This window comes from Silene latifolia, chromosome 2 (genome assembly GCF_048544455.1).
Source record: "Silene latifolia isolate original U9 population chromosome 2, ASM4854445v1, whole genome shotgun sequence".
NCBI classification, from domain to species: Eukaryota; Viridiplantae; Streptophyta; class Magnoliopsida; order Caryophyllales; family Caryophyllaceae; genus Silene; species Silene latifolia.
The window spans coordinates 17,035,728-17,058,966 of NC_133527.1; the positions used below are offsets into that span (position 1 = coordinate 17,035,728).

The window sequence follows — 23,239 nt, forward strand, 5'->3', positions numbered from 1 at the left end:
GAGTCCAACTTTTTAAGAATACCTGAAGTAAATTGAGATTAATTAATAATACAAATAATTATTACGTACTAATATAGAAGCCTAATCAATCAATGAATTGTAGTATGTGTATTTCTATGCCATGAACTAGAATTTGTAGAGCCTTATAATTCTTCACCTTACAAGTATATATGATGTTGATTAGGATACTCATTATATATAACTTATCCTCCCCTATCTCCTATTATCGTGTACACCTAATGAGTAAATTAGATGTTTAATTTTATCCTTTTTCTTTACTAGTCGTTGCGCCGCGCCCTCCCGGGCGCGGAGCCCCGATTTGTGGTTCCGTGCATAGTAAGCTTTGAGGAAACTTTGCGAATATTTAACGGTTCTGTGTATAGTACATTTTGTGTATAAACCTGTCGATCTGGGGTAATAAAGTTGAAGCTATAATCCCCCGCCTGTTTGCAGTTTTACCTTTGAGATTATGATGCGCCAAAGCAAATAGTGCATAGAAAGTGAACAACATAGTATTGTAGAAAAGATAGTTACTTATACACAATATTTAATGTGGATCTATTAGTCGTTTGTTACTAAATAAGCGCAACTGCCAAGAGCTAGTTCTTTATATGCCTTTGCAGTTTATTACAAAACACCCTAACATTAGACAGTCGCTGTTTATCCGTGGCACAGCGGTTAATAAACTGGATCAAAACTTGCTAAGGCAGCTTAAAACCGTCTTGCTGTTTAGGTTAGAGAGTTTTGCTTCACAACCCACTCTAGCTGTTGTGCCCTGGAAAGAGCTGTGGTAGGTACGACCTGTACATACACTTTGGTTCACTGAATTTTGGATTCAATGTACTTGAGATAGCTATCCCGTTCCTGCAGATCCATGAAACATGTACATATACTGTAAGTTGTTAATGTTCGGTTGTGTTGTATAGCTATCTGATGTTTGCGTATGTAGCCTTTTTCTTGGTCAACATTAAATACTCAATATAAAGAAATCAATTATGAAATGCTCAATGTTTGACAGTAAACATGAATACCTAAAATTAGACAACTACATACTCCCTAACACTTCACGCTTCAGGACTTTATTGACATGGGAAAAAAATGAGGGCTAAGCAATCCATCAATTAATATGTTCTCTTACTTAAAATTCTGGTGTACTACTAAGCAACATAAATTGCATGCCGCTGGTAGTTGAGTTAATATCATATAAGTGTGGTATAAAAGCCATATATGATACCACACATACTCGTTAACCCACAAAACAATCACCAAGCTCTCATTTGTTTACATACGACAGAAGTATATGTCAAAGTAGGGGGGGGGGGGGGGTGTGACATAGGTGTAGTGGGGGTACGCCGTTCATTTTTTTTTTTTTAACATAAAAGAGACATTTAGGATCACCTTTATTCCATCAGTGGGTGGGGGGCTTGCAGCTATCCATTTGAGAAAGCGGAGGTGCACAAACACCTTCATATGCCCAGACCTATGAACCTAAAGGGCAGTAACAGAATTTCAGCTGTAGAAAAGGTAAATATCAAATACATAAAAAAGGCCCGCCATAAAAGCCTCAATGAAACATAACGGCAAAGTATACAACCTGGCATATAAAGGCAGGCTAAATAGCAGACGCAAAGAAGCAACTGCATTCCATTATTAGGATACCATCTGCAATGAATTTTAATGCAAGGGCAGTAATTACATAATGTAGGTCTAATAATAACATGATGCAGGTCAAAGCAGCGACAACATCCCAACACATGGAAAAGATCAACCCTAGAGCTCTATCAGCAAACCAAAGCAAATTCTACGGTTTAAACTAACTAACCACATAAAGAACATGAATACGGTGGATAAAATGTATTATTAACTCCCTTACACTATATGTGAAGCAATGTCAGTAAACATCTTATAAAGAGAGAACAAAAAATAAGTACGTGTAATGAGAAGCGACATTGGCACACATCTTATATATAGACTATTTATGTAGACCTACACCAAATGCTCAGAGCTGTGGCTTTTTTTGCAATATATGACACTACCCCGTACGATCCAAACACAGTTCTCTAATTGAACTACCCAGTATACCAAACATTAGGGAAGTTTATTCAAAGACAGGGCAGCGTTAACAACGGTATTAAGGATGAACAAAATAAGAAATGAAATAGTGAATTTCTACCCAGATTTAAGATAAGTTGCGATGTAAATTAAAAGTATGTGGAAAGGTAATTTACTTGCCATTCGATAGTCCTCGTATAATAACCAAGCCATATAAAATCTCTAACTTAAACCTCTTTAACCAACAATATTTTCACTACAGACATTCAAAGGGGAGGAGGGGGGATACATTTGCTAAGAAAAGTATTAATCTTGCTCCTTGTACCAGGTAGGAATCCCAAATCACCGGTTAACCAAATATAGAATTTAGGTACAAAAAGAAGTCATGTTCCTCAACTTTATAGAGGACTAACCTTTACAGATCGGTCTAGACTCCAGAGAATATGACAACAAAAATTGATCCCAAGAGAGAAAAGACATAGCATCAAAAGTATGGTCCGTCAATGTCTTGATGCATTGTAGCGTTTCAAGATTTCAAACCTGAAGAAAATCAGATTAGCAAAAAGCAAAGGAGACAAATGGAAGGAGTATTTAAGTTGTACGACCTAAATTAACAAAAAGCTCGAACTGATAAATGACACCAGATTGCTTACTCTAATAGAATTGTCCATTACACCGGAGTCAAAACTATTGCTTCAACAAACATCATATCAACAGGCTGGTTATGCCTCGTGAGAGATGCAGCTGGCTAAACACAATTGATGGCTGCTTGAATTTCCAAGCCAAGATACTCGCACCCTACATAAGTTCGCACACCATTATAAGTAAAGAATAAATAAGTGACCCAAGAGCTGATCAATAAAAAAAATGCAGGCTTCCCAATATTCCCATGTAGTGCTATATATTAGCAAGCTATCATTTTTTTGTTAAAAGTACCACAAATTTAGTTTAAAAAAAAGAGTGGACATATGCTCAGTCACCAAAATACCCTCATGTAAGTCTCACACCTTTTGTCACGCAGACACCAAAAGATAAAAAAGTAAATAAGGGTATGCTGGTCGTTTGATTGAGCAAAAGATATCCATATACGGAAGCATAAAGAATCAAATGGAACGGCCTAAAATAGAAATCGTAAACAATTCAATGGAACGGAGGAAGAAATAGATTACTGATTAAGTTTATAGTGTACAAAGCCCTATTACATGAATACATGAAGTAGAACACTCGGAAAACTTATCATTGGCAAGTTTTTAACCTATCATTCTCTAACCTATTATTCTCTAGAAGCCAAGAAAATTATCCGTCTTTGTTAAATTCATCAGAAAACTATTGCGAAATGGAACCAGATCCCTATTGTATTAATCAAGTCTTGAAGATTACTTCAGAAGCTATTTAAAGTTTTTAACAATAGTACAGTTTGCTGGCCTGCTCTCTTTTAACTGATTGTCCATGTAAAACACCATATCCTCTATCAATTTTAATTATTTTAATATGATACGATCACGGAGAAAGTCAAGAGTATGCTACTGATTTGCTAGATGAAAATATGTTATTATGAGCACTTACCAGCATATAAGCCCATATAACACCAATCAGCACATGGAACAAGCCAATACCATTGCAAAATCTCGTTGTTTTTGTTTGGTTCTGTCCTTGCTTGTGGTTTGCTCTATTCAAATTCGCATCGCATTTGCCAAGAAACAAGCTTGCATGAATATCTTCTAACTGAAAATACACGTGTTATATACTTATACCCATAATGAAGTACTTTAATTCTTAGACAACACTATGAAACAAATAAGAACGATAAGATAAGATAAACAAATTTGTTTTTTGATCAAGTATAAGTGTCAAAGCATGTTTATAATCTCTCCAACTTTCGCATGATGTCTAATAAACTCCTAATTTGACTACTTGCCTACAGCTAATATTTGATATGTTTTTAGGGGTTTAGTGCCCAAGTACAACTTAATTGTCTGTGCTAAAAGAAGATGCTATCTCAAAACAGAAGTTCAAATGTGAAAAAAAAAATCTAGGAAGATGTGTCGACCTTCAACCAGTCATACATCGTTAAGAATGTAGTAGTGCAAGACCGGTCAAGAACACGTCGTAGTTCATGAAGAAACAAGGCAAGGTAATTAATTCCATCATTTATTAAATTAACACAAATTAATTCAAACGATCAGATTTTTTTTTGAGCTAACTTTTCAAGTGATTAAATATGTAACCTGTAATTGAGATCACAAAAGAGGCGATTTGTGATGCTTGTCTGCCACCATGTCCAAAGCTTTCTACTATCGAATGACACACCTGTTGACAAATAACTTTTACATCATATGGTTTCACTCTCTTCGTTCTCTTATTGGTCTACAAGGCAATACCTCTCAATCTCAATTACAACAGTGAGAAGAAACATAGTAGTAGTGACTAAAACTTCAGTTCAAAGAACTCAATAACAAACCTTACTCGCCGGCGATTAACCTTCCTCTTCCCCTGCCTTGCCTTCTTGAGGTTTTAAGTAGTTTCCAACCTATCTATATCTAAACTCTTTTGGAGGAGTCTGGGATTATCGTGCACTTGAATGCCGATCGTTCTGTCAGTGTCCGCTTTCCAAGTCTGCTGCGTTTTCACAATTTTAAGGGTTGAGTGATCAATCTGACACAGAACTATTGAGCCAAACTTCATCAAAGAAACAAAATCCCACTTCTAATTTGTATTTTGTGAATCCAATGACCTGCCTCTCCCCTCTCTATACCCCTTCCCCATGCTTTGTGCCCCCTCCCCCTCCATCTCTTTAAACAAGAAACAACGGCGAGGACACCGCACATGAGAAAACAATCTGAACAAAACCAAGCAAATACGTTCTCCCTCCTTCCCTCCCATCAAGAGTCCATGGCGATGATACTAATGTCTAATCATCACAAGAATCTATATCTCACTGAAACACCCCTGGTAATTATACGTCTTCATTGCCAACATTTGTTTCCTAAGTTATCTACATGTGATCTACTAAGTCAACTATACAAATCCTATCACTAACATATCCTAAATCTACGAATATTTACAACAAACATAGAACCTAGAACACAATTGACAACTACAACACTTAAAACTGAAAAAAGGCGAATCTAGAACCTGAACTTTTGGCCGATTTTCGTTGCCCTCAACAACTACACCAACAACACCTGCAATCACAACCACAGTCCACAAACCCCCAAAATATAATCAATATAATAAGTGAAAGAATCATATGATAGTAACAAATAAATCGAAAATTAAATTAAACTACCTAAAAATGAACCAAGCTAATTTGATCATACCTCATAAACTCAAATCGATTGACGACATGGCTGAGTTGCTCTAAATCCGGCAGCAACCTTAAACAAAAAATAAAAAAATGGATTTGAGTCATTCGTGTTGACAATAGTTAAGTTAAAATTGACAGCCACATAAACATCATTATGATAAGGATTGAAAAAAGAACCCACATAAACAAAAAACAAAAAAATCAGCAACATGTTGACTACTTAACAATAAGTTAAAACGAGAAAGGAACCAGATTAGTTTGAAAAAATCAACAAATAATAGGATTCAAGATTAGAATTAAATACCTAGGTCTTGATTAGAGAACTGGATCCCGGCCGAGAAGCAACAGACGGATGAAAATGAGGAGAATGGAACCCAAAAAGCACAGGTAAACTATTGAAGCAGGGGTTGAGGATCAAAGATGATGAGGATTGAGAAGAGAGTTGTTGATGGTGAAGGCGTGAAGTAGGTTAGAGAGTGAGACGAGAGGCGTTAGAAAGAATGGAAAAGATGTGGCTGTCAATAAATGAAAAATGGAGGATTGAGATTTAAAGGTGAGAGATCCAACGGTAGGGGGGGGGGGGGAGAACTTGGTGGTACTTAGAGTGCAATTGCATAGATCCCCTCTAAGAAACACAAAACGAACAAAACCAAAAAGGGAAAACAATCAATGGTAACAAACCTGGATTTGGATGGAGATGGAGAAATAAATCACCATAAATGCGTGATTGTTGACACCGGGTGGTATGTGGGTGAAGAGGATGAGGGTTCGAAATTGAAAGGGGGAATGAATGGAACGAAAGGGTTTTGAGGGTAGAGGAATGAATGGAAGGCAGGGATTTCAAGGGAGAACTAAACGCGGAAAAAACTGAAAGGTAGGAATGTAGGATCAAACCTTGTTTGATCATGAACACCAAGTTCCAACCTTGAAGCTCTATTCATCATCCTGTGAACAAGAGATGTTATCAAATAAACCAATATCACTTTCATTGCTGAGTAAAACAGGTTTAACACTATTCTAATGTGAAACGAATAAGAAAACGTAGTTCAACAGGCCGAATACCTAAGGCATCAAAGCGACATAGCAAAATAGCGAAAATGAACAATTCATTTAGCCAGCCCAAATCATTTTGGGATACGGGATACCCTTTTCTTGTTTTTGTATTAAAGATGTCAACAATGAATATTTGGATTACATGTCTAATAAGAATTAGTTGCACACGATGAACGGAAATACAGCCACTGTATCTCATTGCAGGAAATCAGGAACTATCGATAAAAGAAGTTGGGAAATCTCACATTTTGTTATCTTCCATACTCCTGCTGGCTAACTTTGGTTATTTCTGTTTGCTGTCCCAGAGCTGCCTGCAGTCTCCAGACCTAAATCCAACATAAATGAGAAATAAACGCCAAGATTATAATCTAAAAAGGGTATTTTGAAGGATTTTGGACTCATCAGTGGAATCGCTTGCAAGAGTTTTAGATACGGTAACAGCTAGAACTACAGTTGGACTTACTTCCTCTGCCAGATCCTTCTTAGGCATTTTCTTGACAATCTCAGGTGGATATGTGCAGAAGGTGTTGTATCTGAAGAAAGCAGTTTAGCAAGATATTAATAAAGGCAGGCTAGTAAATAAGCACAGAGTATTTAAGTAAGAAGTGAGGTGTTGGGTACAACATACTCCTAAAAATAATTGCTACAAATTTTGATAATCACCGCTGCAAAGGTTCGGGGGAGCATATAATCACCTAGATATTTACTTCTAGCAAGTGCTTAAGGAATGTAGTTTTCCGCTAGAATACTGCACGCGAAGCATGGCCATTGGTTTTGCACCAAAAACATTGGATGGCTGCACAGAATAACGAAACAGATATAATCATGTTAGAAGATACACACTTGACAGCAAGTTGCCAGTTTGAATCCCATCAGAACCAAAAAAGACACACGGGATTAATAAGAAGCAAAAGAAAAGCTAACGAAAAAGCAGGATTTATAGCCTCATTACCGGCGACAGTGATGCAAACTCATGAAAATTATAAGCTAACTGCCAAGGCTTTGGTTCCTGATTGTACAGATTCGTCAAACCATCAACTATGTATGTCATAGAGGATCACTGCGCCTGCAAATGCAACCAGTCTCACGAGGTCAAGATAGTAGACCCATAATGACTTTATGAACCACAAATTGTGAGTGTTGATTCAGTTTGAATGTTAATCTTAATAATTGCAACCAGAAGCCAGTCGTAAAACAGCAAGCAGCAGTGACTCAGAATATGAAGAATACAATAGCAAGACAGAATGAAAGGCTATATACCCCTAAAAAAAACCAAACTGAAACCCTTAAACTATAAACTCAAACAAATGTTAATTAAATAAAAAAAACCCATTAAAACCCCACACCAAAATCAAGCAAAGATCATACTTCAATCAACCATAGATATAGTTCAGTCATCATCAATACCACCATTGCTAAATTAAAGGTAGAATTTTAAATGAAAAACTATAAAACCTGGAGCTTAAGTGCGATGATGAATGATGATCCCGAGCTGAACTGCGACGATGTTGCATACACGCCAAAAACGAAAACGGATCTCTAGCAAAGGCAATGTGAAATTAGTTGAATCAAAATCGAAAATGAAGAAATAAGGTAAGAATTAGGCAGACGACGATCCAGGTAGCAAAGCGGCAGGTTGTGAGAGCCATTTTGATTGGAGGACAGTAGAGGAAAATGAAAGGCAAAAGCATGAAACTAATAAACTCCGAACAAGAACTCTGAGACGATCAACAATAAATAATAACAATAATAATAATAATCTAAACTATTTGCATGTTTAGATCAAACAACCACCAAGAACAACCAATATCCAACAAACGGAATCACTATTACACCCTTACAAAAATAATAATTAAATCAAACTGATATGAAATTTGGAGGAAATACCTTGAAGAGGATCTTCGATTTTTTCGATTTGGGTGAGCTCTAGGGTTTGCTGAGAGAGAGGCATTGTGAGAGTGGATGAGAATGTGAGGGTTTAGAATGTGGCTGTGAATTAAAGAGAAATGGAGGGAGAGGATCAATAGAGAGAATCCAACGGATGAGGAGGTCTCAGCTTGCACTATTCATATGAATAGTGGTAGTAAGTTTAAACTTTTTAAGAGTTTAGGATTTAGGATTATGATTCTTAACCATGTTTCTTATTTTATACAGGTCAAAACGTATATTCAATGAAAAAAGATAATACTAAAAGCCAAAAGATCGAGGAGCACTCCCTACGAATTTGACCTAATAATGTAAGATGTAGTCCTCTGATATAATCAATAGTAGCATTATTCCATGGTTAAGAGTTGCTCAGACTCCTATTTCAATTCTTTTTAGTTAGGACTGTTATAACAGAAGCAAGAAAGAACAAATAAAGAACAATAAAGAGACAAACGCACAGATTTACGTGGTTCACTAACAGTGTGTTAGCTACGTCCACAGGGCAGAAGGGAGAGAGTTTTATTGATATGTGAGGAGTTTTTGATTACTGATTCAGACGGTATGATAAAACATAATCTGCTAGGTAGAGGATTAGAGAGTTTATATAATACTCTCTAAACCTAATCTGAGAATGACCTAATAAAGGCCCAAGACGGACCTAGCCCAATAACGAGATACGGATATCGTTTAAGTTTGGGGCGTTGCCCCCGAACCCCCATCGGGGACCACGTTGCGTCCCCGAACCCCTAAACCAGGGCGCTTCGCCCCTGGACCCAGACTCGCTGACCGGGCAGCGAGACCCCCGCATAGTTATTCGAAGCGGCGGTTAACAGAATCAAGGCACAAACCCAACAAATCTCCACCTTGACTTGAATTCTCTCACAAACAGATGTACCAGATGCATTCCCATAAATGCCAGATGTACCAGAAAGCTCTTCTCCCTTCCCCCTCAGATATTGCCCCCAAGAGGGCAATTACAGACTGCAGATATTTAGCAAGTCCAAACAATGTTGGAACTTGCTATGCGGAACTGGCTTAGTGAACATGTCGGTGGGTTATCGCAGTACCCACTTTGTTCACCTTAATCCTCTTCTCATTTCTCAGAAAGTGATATCTCACATCTATATGCTTAGTCCTCTCATGATGGACTTGATCTTTAGCCAAGCATATTGCACTAAGATCATCACGAACACAATAGCTTGCTCTCGATGTAGACCCAAATCACGACCAGTCCTTTTAACCGATTCCCTCTTTAGTCTGCTGCGGTCAACGCCATATACTCGCTTCGTAGTAGACAAAGTAATCGTAGGTCGTAAAGTAGCCTTCCAACCGACGATGAACCACCAAGAGTGAAAACATAACCGATCATTGATCGTCTCATTGTCGACATCTCCCGCATAATCGAATCCGAGTACCCTGACACAAGGCACTCTCTATCACCTCCATAAATGAGACCAACATCAGATGTACCCTTAAGGTACCGAAAAATTCTCTTCACAGCTTGCCAATGCTCTTTACCTGGATCACCCATAAACCGGCTCACCACACTGACTGACTGTGCTAAATCAGGTCTAGTGCAGACCATAGCATACATCAAACTACCCACTGCACTAGAGTACGGAACTCGGGACATGTACTCCCTTTCTTCAGCTGACTTGGGTGAGAAAGCAACAGACAGATGTGCATTCGATGCACTAGGAGTATCTATGGATTTAGCAAAGAGACATGCCAAACCTTGCTAGCACCTTCGAATATAGCCTTTCCGAGATAAGAAAAGCTTCTTCTTGCTCCTATCCCTGTAGATCTCCATTCCTTAATTTTTCTTCTTTGCACCCAAATCTTTCATCTCAAATTCAAGACCGAGAAGACCCTTCAATTTCGAACATCGACTTGCTCTCTGCAGCTATCAACATATCGTCTACATATAGGATCAGATAAATGAGAGACTCATTCTTCAGCTTGTTGTAATAAACACAACAATCATACGGACTCCTAGTGTAGCCAATCTCCAACATGTAGCTGTCAAACCTTTTATACCACTGCCTCGGAGACTGTTTTAGCCCATATAAGGACTTCTTCAGCTTGCAAACATAGTCTTCTTTACCCGGAACTGGAAACCGTCCTGGTCGAGTCATGTATATCTCTTCTTCCAACTCTCCATGTAGGAAAGCTGTCTTCACATCTAGCTGTTCGAGTTCTAAATCCTGATGTGCAACTATTGCTAGCAACACTCTGATGGAAGTATGTCTGACCACTGGCGAAAATATTTCATTGTAGTCTACCCCCTCTTTCTGACTGAACCCACGAGCTACCAATCGAGCTTTATACCTTATACCCTCAGCAGCAGTCTCTCCCTCTTTCTTCTTGAAGACCCATTTACAAGTAACAATCTTTCTCCTTGAGGCTTCTTGGATAATTCCAGTGTCCGATTCTTTTGAAGAGACTCCATCTCATCTCCCATGGCAAACAAGCCACCGGGCGGATCAGAACATGTTCTTTGCTTCTTTGAAAGTGGATGGCTCATGTAAGTCGGGATCCACCTCCTCAAAGAACTGAAGTGCATAACCCACCATATCTTCAAAACCAAGTCTATTCGGAGGCTTCCCAAAATTAGGCACGATTGACCGTTCACGGGCCAAACTCGCCGATTCGGAATGGTAATGAAGAATCGATGGAACAGATTCGGATTTGACCGTAGTGGTTGATCTTCTTCTGTGGTACACTCTCATCAAGAGTGTCTTTCGCTCCACCTGTTTATCAACACTACTACTACTACTATCTGACAACATATAAGACTTCACAGTAGGATTAACCATAGAATTTTCATCAAAGACAACATTTCTACTCAAAATAACCCTACCCTCAGATGGAGACCAGATACGGTATCCCTTGACACCATCCCCATAGCCCACGAATACTCCCTTTTTAGCTCGTGGCTCAAGCTTACCTTCACTAACATGATAATAAGCAGTACTACCAAAAGCCCTTAAAATAGAATAGTCAGCAGACTTACCAGACCATATCTCAAATGGAGTTTTGAGATTCAGACTCGTGTGAGGTCCCCGATTTATCAGATAGCACGCTGTACTAACTCCTCGCCCGAGAATCTTCTTGTTAGTCCAAAGCATTAGAGAGCATGCACCTTGCCCTCTCCGAAGTGTCCGATTCATTCGCTCCGCTACACCATTTTGCCGAGGTGTATCTCTGACCGTACGATGTCTAGCAATCCCTTCATTCTTGCAGAACTCGTCGAACTCGTAACAACAAAACTCTAGGCCGTTATCGATTCGCGACCTCTTGACCTTCTTCCAGTTTGATTCTCCATTAATGCCTTCCACCGCTTAAAGTGAGTAAAGGCTTCGTTTTTGTGCTTCATCAAATAAATCCAAGTCTTCCTGGAATAATCATCAATAATAGACACAAAATACCTGTGACCTCCCAAAGACTCCACCTTAGAAGGACCCCAACAATCAGAATGGATGTAATCAAGTGTGCCCTTGGTCCTATGCACTGCTTTAGGAAACTTGCTGCGATGTAGCTTCCCAAATACACAATGCTCACAGAAATCCAGATTCTTGACCTTGTGACCACACGGAAGATCTTCTTTTTTGACAGAGTCCGCATCCCCCTTTCACTCATATGACCAAGTCTCATATGCCACAACTTAGTCAAATCTTCTTTATCAACATCCGAGGATGCAAAAAGAACAGAACCCGACAGAGTAGATCCTGAAGAAGATAATATAGAGTACCATGCTTGATACCCCTTAGAACTACATTCGAACCTTTGCGGACGTTCGAACTCCACCTACACCTTGAAAGTGAAACCCTTACTGTCTAACGTGCTTAAGGAGATCGATTCTTTGTCATTAGTGGAACATGTCTAACCTCGTTCAATGTACAGAATTTACCATCATGTGTCCTTACCCCGACCGAGCCGATTCCAACTATCTCGCAAAAAAGCACTATTCGCCATAGAAATAGTGCCTCCATCTACCTGTTCATAAGTTGTAAACCACTCCCTGCGCGGACATATATGGTAAGATGCTCCGAATCCGAATCCACACATCGAGTGTGATGCGTGACCCTATCCGTAACCAGAGCATAATCATCTTCCTCGGAATCTGCATTTGCTACACCAGCAGTAGCAGCACCAGACTTGTTCTGTTTATCTTTCTTGGGACAATCGAATTTCCAATGCCCCTTCCCTTTACAGTAGTTACAGACATCACTAGGTTTAGGACCTCTAGAAACATAAGAACCAGAATTACCAGAAGTACCAGAAGTACCAGCAGAATTAGAAGAACCCGAATAAGAAGGCTTCTTATACTTTTTCTTCCCCGAATTTCCCTGTCCATAACCCCCACTGGCTGCTAACCCTGCAGCCTGATTGTCTCAGTAATCGTACCAGCCGCCTTATGGCGCAGTTCTCTAGTATGAAGAGACGACCTAACATCTTCTAGAGTAACAGTATCTTTACCCACAATAAAAGACTGTACGAAATTCTCATACGATAACGGTAAAGAAACTAACAGAATTAATGCGGCATCCTCATCTTCTACCTTAACATCAATATTACGTAATTCTAGTAAAATTGTGTTTAACTGATCTAAATGATCTCGAAGAGGCATACCTTCCTGCATTCTCAGACTAAACAGACGTTGCTTCAGAAGCAACTTATTGGTCAAAGACTTGGTCATATAAAGACTCTCAAGCTTTTTCCACAGACCGGCTGCGGTAGTTTCCTCCGCGACTTCAGTGATGATATCATCAGCAAGACACAACATAATCGTTGAATGTGCCTTCTCCTCCAGACTGGCCATCTCAGCGGTAGCAGCGGCAGTAGCAGCAGTTGCGCTTTCCGTCTTCTGATCTGAGAGCGGCGCCCACAACCCTTGCTGCTTTAACAGAGCCCGCATCTTGATTTGCCACAGACTAAAACTATTCCTCCCGGTAAAGCGATCGATCTTTATGTTCATCGCCGACATCTTTCTCGCTGGTCAGGAACCCGAAGGCTCTGATACCAGTTTGTTATAACAGAAGCAAGAAAGAACAAATAAAGAACAATAAAGAGACAAACGCACAGATTTACGTGGTTCACTAACGGTGTGTTAGCTACGTCCACAGGCGAGAAGGAGAGAGTTTTATTGATATGTGAGGAGTTTTTGATTACTGATTCGAGACGGTATGATAAAACATAATGCTAGGTAGAGGATTAGAGAGTTTATATAATACTCTCTAAACCTAATACAGAATGACCTAATAAAGGCCCAAGACAGACCTAGCCCAATAACAGATACGGATACCGTTTAAGTTGGGGCGTTGCCCCGACCCCATCGGGGACCACGTTGCGTCCCCGAACCCCTAAACCAGGGCGCTTCGCCCCTGGACCCGCACTCGCCGACCGGGCGGCGAGACCCCGCATAGTTATTCGAAGCGGCGGTTAACGTAATCAAGGCACAAACCCAACAAATCTCCACCTTGACTTGAATTCTCTCACAAACAGACAGATGTACCAGATGCATTCCCATAAATGCCAGATGTACCAGAAAGCTCTTCTCCCTTCCCCCTCAGATATTGCCCCCAAGAGGGCAATTACAGACTGCAGATATTTAGCAAGTCCAAACAATGTTGGAACTTGCTATGCGGAACTGGCTTAGTGAACATGTCAGCTGGGTTATCAGCAGTACCCACTTTGTTCACCTTAATCCTCTTCTCATTTCTCAGAAAGTGATATCTCACATCTATATGCTTAGTCCTCTCATGATGGACTTGATCTTTAGCCAAGCATATTGCACTAAGATCAAGTCTGAGAACACAATAGCTTGCTCCTGATGTAGACCCAAATCACTGACCAGTCCTTTTAACCAGATTCCCTCTTTAGCTGCTGCGGTCAACGCCATATACTCTGCTTCAGTAGTAGACAAAGTAACTGTAGGCTGTAAAGTTATTCGAAGCGGCGGTTAACAGAATCAAGGCACAAACCCAACAAGGACAATATATTATTGATTATATAGGATGGTGCAATTAGATGTTTTCAAGTCTATCAAAGTTAGACGTTTTGATTGTAATTTGCCTAAGAAATCTCCCTCATACAATCAATATGTGATATTTACACGATTTAAACAGACAAATAAGTTCGTTTATTGTTATGAGGCAAGTTAAATGTAAATTTTATTGACTTTGGATAATTATGACTCCGTAGAACATTTATCAATCATCACAATTAATTTGAATAATCTAAGGTGTTACTAATGCTCAACCTTCCCGAACAAGCAGCCGTGAACAATAGCCTCAGATATTTTGCTCAAGAGTCCTACACTCTCTCGCCAAACCCAAGTACATATCAATTTTGTCAACACCTCCGTCTTACAATGGTTAATCTCACAGAGTACATATAATGCAAACTCTTCAACAGTTCAATGACTCAATCCTATGTAGTGGAATCGCAGCCTCGCAGTAAATTTTGATTTGTGTGGTCCAAATTTAATGACATGTGGGTTAGTGTGTTTTGTGTGGGTCAAATTCACTTTCTTATTTCTTGTGCAAAAAGAAAAGGGGAAGAATCAATCAATCAATCAATCAATCAATACATATATATAAAGCAGAAACTTTTCGAGCGATATTAGAGAGTCCAACTTTTTTAAAATTCCTAACAAGAGTAGATTTCGAAACAAATTTAATAAAATTATCCTAATAAAAGTAGATTTCTTAATATTTTAATAAAGTTATCCTAATAAAAGTAGATTTCTTAATATTTTAATAAAGTTATCCTAATATAAGTAGATTAAATTTATTTTATTAAGATTATTCGAGTAGGTGATACCAAATAAAATTCAAGGCCAAATTTTTTTCATGTCATCCACAATATCTTACCTTTTTAGTTAATATTGTGCTCTAAGGGCATTAATTATAATATAAACATTATTCATATACTATATCGAGTTAATTAGATTTTACTCCCTTTTGAAATTCACACTTTTAAAATTACTCCCTTTTGATATTTTTTGCTAAATTACTCACAAGTTGCATTTCTTCCTAAAATTACTTCAAAACTCCAATTTAAGTGACCTATTTCGTCTGTTTTTGAACTTATTCTGTTTGCGCCTTAGCCAATTTCTATACTTTGAAGGTATAACTATGTAGACAAATGAATGGAGAGTTCAAAAACAGAGAAAATAAGTCACTTAAATTGAAGTTTGGAGCAATTTTAGAAGAAGAAAAAAAGCAACTTAAGGGAGTGATATTAGCAAAAAAAATCAAAAGAGAGTAATTTTTAAAATGTGGATTTCAAAAGGGAGTAAAATATAATTAACTCTATTATATCTTAAATTTCGTTTGTCATACTAACTGAAAAGTTGACTGGAACCTAAAAATGTAGCTTAAAAGGTAATTGAAAATTAAGAGGTGATAATTTAATTGATTAAGACAAAAATGTTTGGCAAACTAACCGAAAGGTAGTTGTTTTTTTTGGTAAAATGATATAAAAGAACATAATAAGTTCTCTATATTTAATATTATAAATCGAATGAATAAAAAAAACGGGGAACTTATTTCTCACATGCTACTTTTATTTTGGTAAATAATTTATCTATCAAATATTTACAAAAAAATTAAGATAAATGAAATTTTGCTCAATAGCTAATTTCTTTGAAATAAAGCCTAAATATGAGATTTTTCGTGATCTCCCGACCTTCCTCATATCTAATTAATTACTTCTTGATGTTTTTTTTGCTAATGTTTATGTATTTTTGACCCTATTGTTAGTAGTTGATCTTAAGTTCCAATAATTTCCATTATAGTTATTGGTTCAGAATAAATATTAGCAATTAGACATTGTAACACAAGGTACATATATACTCCAAAATCATGAGGAACATAATAAATAAGTAATTGGTTCAAAATAAATGTTAGCTTTCTACATAAGAATAAAAATTATTGTTAGCTCTACAATAAGAAAAAAGTAAATTAATTTGATCAAAAAGGAAAATCTATCACAAGTGTTCAACTATATCGCATTTGTCTTGGATGTAGCGAATATAAATAAAGTTTTAGACTCAAACTGAATTTTAAATCGTTCCAATTATGGGTGTTATATATGGGTAAATTAATATCAGAATTATTTGAGAAAGTTATAGAATAGACGTCTATATGACATTTAAATGGAACGAAACTATTTTAAGATCTCCCAAAGTTGAAGCGGTTATGGTTTTAAAATTTTTTACTTGTGACAAGTAAGGGCATGTAATTTTTCTATTAAATACGTGTATGAGAAGGCCTGACATTCATCATGTCTTATCCCGCATTTGACATCCTTAATTTTAGGCGTTGCTTTTGTTTTCATTATGTGAGATTTGGTCGGGTATTTTAGTTGGTGTAGACTTTGGGAGTAAGATTCATTATCTTTTAGGAATTTCACACTAAATGTATTTCATCCTCTTTGCAATGATCTTCCGTATTGCTTCTACACAATTGTTAATGCGGAAGTTTGATCATGATTTTCGACATATTAATGGTCAAAATTATAAAAGCTTGACCTCTAAGAAGCAAGGTGAAAGTGTTTAAGAAGGGGAGAGAGAGTATACATCATGAATTATACTATGCTCAACAAACTGTGGTATAACAGGACCTGTCTTATTATCAATCGCCCTCGAAAATTCATAGTAGAAGGGAAGATACTTACGGGTTCCAAAGTCGGCAAAAAGTCCTGAACCCGAGGATAGTAATGACTTCCTCAGATACAAAGATTTTTTTCGTTCTTAAGCACAGACAATATACGTAGAGGCCTTGCTACGTAGACGTAACAAATAGAGCAGGTCGTGTCGGGTTCAGGTGTCACGTTTAAACAGGTCACGAACTCTTCAACCCAAACCCGGACCAATTAAATCTCGTGTCTTGTTCGTGTCGATCCAGTTACATTAATAGGTCATCAAATCTCAAACCTCAACCCTAACCCGTTAATTTCGTGTCGTGTTTTCGTGTCATGTTATATTTGGAAAGTGTAAGTATATTTATGTGAGTATCAAGAAAATTTGTGATTAATTTAGTAAATAGGTTATTCATGTCTGGTTCGTGTGTAGAGTGCCCAACCCAAACCTAGCCCAATTAAATCTCGTGTCGTGTTCGTGTCGACCCACTTACATAAATGGGTCGTTAAATGTCAACCCAAACCCGTTAATTTCGTATCGAATTCATGCCGTATTTTCGTGTCGTGTCATTGTTTGTCCACTCTAATGCTGCGCCATAACAATAAACTAGAGTTAAGGACAGTCACTAAATCATGTTAAAATTTACCTGCTGAAACTAATTTTTATTAATGGTCAGCTTTACGTAGTTTCAAGAACAACGTCATTCGAGAGATTAAGGTTCTACATCGATGATAGAGACCAAATGTATCAAGGTCACAAGAAGGACATTGTTCGCAAAGAAGTTTTCATAATTTACCAAATTAAGATGTCGTATTATATATTTTGCATTGAGTTTTTAAGGATAAGTAGTCAAAGACTATTTCGGTAAAAAAATAGATGGTGCTGAGACAATAAGAACGGTAACTCTATAATCCAATTATATCTCTGAATGTTAGTATACAACTGATACCAAATGTCACAACGCGTTCGTTGCTTTTTTTGTAATAGGAACTGGTGATTAATCTGTCCTCATCTAAATCAACCCCCGAAATTTTGTTTGCTTCCATTTTTAGCATAATTTGACTTTTTTTTAAATTTAATAGTTTTCTATTAGCAGATCATGGTAACGTAAAATAACGTTTTCAGCTGTGCCATAAAATATACTCCCTCCGTCCCGGTCATTTGTTATCCTTTGGTTTTGACACAAAGACCAAGGAAATGGGAGGGGGCAATTACTAAATGACAAGTAGAATAAATTGAGTGTGAATTATCAAATTACTCATCAAATTCATTCTTAAAATAGAAAGGACAACAAATGACTGAGATACCCCAAAATGAAAAAAGGACAACAAATGACCGGACAAGAGGAGGAGTATACTACTAATCGACATTATTAAACTAAATTGGTAACCCAACTATTATAAAAAATGACATAAACTACTAACTGATGTTGTCACATATAATACTACTAGGTGCCCGTGCATTCTATGTAATAGAACCAGAAATATTGCGTGATGTCTATAAGGAGCAAATACTCTTAATTGTAAATAATCAAGGTAAAATTATGTTATAAGAGATCTAACATTTTCTCTCAACGCACTAAATATATATAATTCTGATACATGCTGTTTTTTGTAACATCATTCAATTTTACGTAGTTGTAAAATAATTTGCAAAACTCATAGAGATATGTCTTCGTTATTAAGGTTTCATATTGGTGAACTCCACCATGTTTATAGAGAAAGTGTTTTTTATCTAATTAAAAATCGGTTGTGCCTGTAACACTGAAAAAGCTAGCGACATAATATAACTATGTCACTTGATGTTATACTAATTGATGGCAAAACTTTTATACTAAAAGCACTAATAATTCATCGGTTATCATCTATACCAATCACGATTTTTTTTCCATCGATGATAACATAGTAGGACTTTTTTATCAACTTAAGAATATATTTTTACAGATAATCCTAATGGGAGCCCCGTGCATCGTACGGGCTTTCCAACTAGTACATATATATAAAGCATGAACTTTTCGAGCGATATTAGAGAGTCCATCTTTTTTAGAATTCCTAACAAGATTAGATTTCGAAACAAATTTAATAAAATTATCCTAATAAAAGTAGATTTTCTAATATTTTAATAAAGTCAGCGTCCTAATATAAGTAGATTAAATTTATTTTAATCAGATTATTCTAATATAAGTAGGTGATACTCAAAATACAAAATATAACTAATTATATGGTATATTAATTATAATATAAACATTATTTATGTACTATATCGAGTTAATTAAATTTTACTCCCTTTTGAAATTTACATTTTTAAAATTACTCCCTTTCAAATTTTTTTGCTAAAATTACTTCCAAGTTGAATTTTTTCTTAAAATTATTTCAAAACTCCAATTTAAGTGACCTATTGTAGTATGTGTATTTCTATGCCATGAACTAGAATTTGTAGAGCCTTATAATTCTTCACCTTACAAGTATATATGGTGTTGATTAGGATACTCATTATATATAACTTATCCTCCCCTATCTCCTATTATCGTGTACACCAAATGAGTAAATTAGATGTTTAATTTTATCCTTTTTCTTTATTATGATTCTTAACCATGTTTCTTATTTTATACAGGTCAAAACGTATATTCAATGAAAAAAGATAATTCTAAAAGCCAAAAGATCGAGGAGCACTCCCTACGAATTTGACCTAATAATGTAAGATGTAGTCCTCTGATATAATCAATAGTAGCATTATTCCATGGTTAAGAGTTGCTCAGACTCCTATTTCAATTCTTTTTAGTTAGGACAATATATTATTGATTATATAGGATGGTGCAATTAGATGTTTTCAAGTCTATCAAAGTTAGACGTTTTGATTGTAATTTGCCTAAGAAATCTCCCTCATACAATCAATATGTGATATTTACACGATTTAAACAGACAAATAAGTTCGTTTATTGTTATGAGGCAAGTTAAATGTAAATTTTATTGACTTTGGATAATTATGACTCCGTAGAACATTTATCAATCATCACAATTAATTTGAATAATCTAAGGTGTTACTAATGCTCAACCTTCCCGAACAAGCAGCCGTGAACAATAGCCTCAGATATTTTGCTCAAGAGTCCTACACTCTCTCGCCAAACCCAAGTACATATCAATTTTGTCAACACCTCCGTCTTACAATGGTTAATCTCACAGAGTACATATAATGCAAACTCTTCAACAGTTCAATGACTCAATCCTATGTAGTGGAATCGCAGCCTCGCAGTAAATTTTGATTTGTGTGGTCCAAATTTAATGACATGTGGGTTAGTGTGTTTTGTGTGGGTCAAATTCACTTTCTTATTTCTTGTGCAAAAAGAAAAGGGGAAGAATCAATCAATCAATACATATATATAAAGCATGAACTTTTCGAGCGATATTAGAGAGTCCATCTTTTTTAGAATTCCTAACAAGATTAGATTTCGAAACAAATTTAATAAAATTATCCTAATAAAAGTAGATTTTCTAATATTTTAATAAAGTCAGCGTTCTAATATAAGTAGATTAAATTTATTTTAATCAGATTATTCTAATATAAGTAGGTGATACTCAAAATACACAATATAACTAATTATATGGTATATTAATTATAATATAAACATTATTTATGTACTATATCGAGTTAATTAAATTTTACTCCCTTTTGAAATTTACATTTTTAAAATTACTCCCTTTTAAATTTTTTTGCTAAAATTACTTCCAAGTTGAATTTTTTCTTAAAATTATTTCAAAACTCCAATTTAAGTGACCTATTTCGTCAGTTTTTGAACTTATTCCCTTTTATGCCTTAGCCAATTTATACTTTGAAAGGTATAGCTATGTAAACAAATGGAGGGAGAGTTCAAAAACAGACAAAATAAGTCACTTAAATTGAAGTTTTGAAGCAATCACTACTACAGATACAGGCTATAACAACGGTTAAAAACCGTTGTTATATAAAAAAGCAGACGTTGTTAATGCGTCCGTTGTAAAAGGTTTTAACAACTTCGAAAAAAGTTCAGAAATAAAACCGCGCGGAAGGCGTCGTTGATGTTAGCTGAAGCGCATTCACATCTGTATCGGTGATGCAGGTGTCTATCTTGCATTCAACATCTACTCCTTTAAACATCAAAGCATATTTGGTTAGACTGTTTAAATACGAGTGCTACAAAATGTAAGAAACCAGCTTTGACTTCTCCTTGGTTAAACAAGCAGTTTAAAGAGTCATTTTTATGTGGTAATAGAATATGTAGTTTTGTTTTTTTTAGATTTGGTTTCAATATGTACATATAGTACGCAATAGTGAAATATTTTTGTTGTTCATATGTGACTCTTACAAATGAAATACTATGTAACTTTGTTGTTCATATGTGTCATCGGGGTATGTCTAAACTCCATGATTTGTCTTCATATTTTTTTTTTGGCAACTAGTTGTTGCACGCGGTGCCCCAATTTGGTGGAATGCTAAGTGGAAGTAAGTCGGTAGTGTACCAATAAAAATATGCTTGAAATTTTATATTTAAAGATGGTAGAACGAGCATAGTATTTATTACAAAATTCGCGTAAATGCTTTATATGTCTAATGCAAAATAATGATTCACAAGTGAACGACCAACTTTAATAAAAAGAAGGTTGATTTACACTGCCACAAAGGCTTATGACTTATTTTGCAAACAAACTTAAAACTGAGAATACAACACAAAAAGACTACACAAGCGCTGAGAACGAATACAGGTCTCATGCCACAGTGACACACACCTTCGAAAAAGTTCAGAAATAAAACCGCGCGGAAGGCGTCGTTGATGTTAGCTGAAGCGCATTCACATCTGTATCGGTGATGCAGGTGTCTATCTTGCATTCAACATCTACTCCTTTAAACATCAAAGCATATTTGGCTAGACTGTTTAAATACGAGTGCTACAAAATGTAAGAAACCAGCTTTTGGAAAATTTGGAAAAGGCAAAGAATGGTTTTATAATAAGAATGCTGGCATTTATCTTAGGTGTATCTAATGTGTATGCTCCACAATTCATCTATGACTTTGGTATAAGTTAAGCAACTCCTTTAAGCTTCTTTGTGATGGTGGCAATGTACTTGCCCTGGTGGAAAGCCTGCTGCAACTCCAGCTCAGTCGGCTGTCTCAAACTATCTCTTGTGTAAGTTCCAGCACCATATGGGCTTCCACCTTTGACATTCTCCATCTCAAACATTCCGGCTCCAAATGTGTACCCGATTGGAATGAAGATCATACCATGGTGAGTCGGTTGGGTTCCGGCAGTCAACTGTAAGGAGCATCATACAGAATAAGTACCTTGGAATGAAAATCCGAAAGTAGCGAGAAAAAAAAAGTACGCAAGTATAGTGCACATGTAACATTGATTACTTCCGTGGTCTCATGTCCGCCACGTTGAGATCCAGTGCTAAAGAATAGACCGACAGGCTTTCCTGCAAGCTGCTGAGTTCTCCACGGTCCACCAGTAGCATCAAGAAAAGCCTCCTTGAACTGAGCAGCCATCATTCTGATCCGAATCTTGTGGGAAAGCCGAAAATAAATCCATCAGCGTTGACGAGCTCATTTGGGGTTATGACGGGGACATTTCCCTTTGGTGGTGCACTCATCTTGTGTAGTTTTACAATAACCTCATCCGACAAAATCTCAGGTACCTGGTTCATACTCTCAATAAGTTTAAATTCATACGACTACAAAAGGGATTTGCACTGTATACATCATATTACATTTTCTGCAAGAATTAAGTTTACAGAAATATTAGTAACCGCTTGGACGTAAAGAAAAGAAGTAAATAAAAGCTACGAGCATTTTTTAGTAAATAGTATGGGTAAAAGCTAATGTTTACATGCCAGAGTTTAGCCCCAACGCCCTCCATAGACGCAGCTCCTTTCTGAATATCTTCTGCTAGTTGTTGTACACCTCAAAATGTCATCAACTCGTATAATATACGATGTCAAAAATTCAAGTATATCCAACTTTTCTTCCTTGAGTATTAATTGATTTTAACATGTTTGTGATGAGTGTTGTTAAAATCTTAAACTGACTCTACATATCAATGCTACAACACTTTCCGAGAGAAACACGACAACAATATACAAAAGTAAATAAGGGTATGTTGGTCTTTTAATTGAGCAAAAGATATCCATATAAGGAAGCGTAAAGAATCAAATAGAACGGCCTAAAATAGAAAACGTAAAAAAAACATTGCATAGCGCGATTCACCAGTATGGAATGAACAT

General features: G+C 36.7%; 1 protein-coding gene, 1 long non-coding RNA gene and 1 pseudogene across 3 annotated transcripts; all 3 read right to left on the reverse strand.

Moving 5' to 3' along the window:
* Positions 1-490: 490 nt before the first annotated feature.
* On the reverse strand, positions 491-8,522 carry LOC141642362 (uncharacterized). Of its 2 annotated transcripts, none has more exons than XR_012543253.1 (17): positions 8,300-8,522; positions 7,868-7,951; positions 7,365-7,478; positions 7,108-7,208; positions 6,876-6,945; positions 6,658-6,738; positions 6,254-6,304; positions 5,373-5,429; positions 5,188-5,237; positions 4,514-4,671; positions 4,281-4,362; positions 3,619-3,777; positions 2,706-2,850; positions 2,466-2,592; positions 1,595-1,662; positions 1,399-1,488; positions 491-864 (listed from the first exon to the last, which is right to left on the reverse strand). It is a non-coding gene; the product is annotated as an uncharacterized LOC141642362 (long non-coding RNA). The 2 variants fall into 2 exon arrangements; XR_012543252.1 differs by having other exon boundaries at positions 4,514-4,668; positions 8,300-8,414.
* A 1,068-nt stretch (positions 8,523-9,590) lies between these two features.
* LOC141635067 (secreted RxLR effector protein 161-like) lies at positions 9,591-10,148 on the reverse strand. Its single transcript, XM_074446696.1, has 2 exons — positions 10,084-10,148; positions 9,591-10,032 (listed from the first exon to the last, which is right to left on the reverse strand). Exons 1-2 carry the CDS (start codon positions 10,146-10,148, stop codon positions 9,591-9,593), a joined length of 507 nt encoding a protein of 168 aa, XP_074302797.1.
* An 11,438-nt stretch (positions 10,149-21,586) lies between these two features.
* The window catches only part of LOC141642363 (putative NAD(P)H dehydrogenase (quinone) FQR1-like 1), a 37,985-nt pseudogene continuing 36,332 nt past the window's right edge, over positions 21,587-23,239 (reverse strand).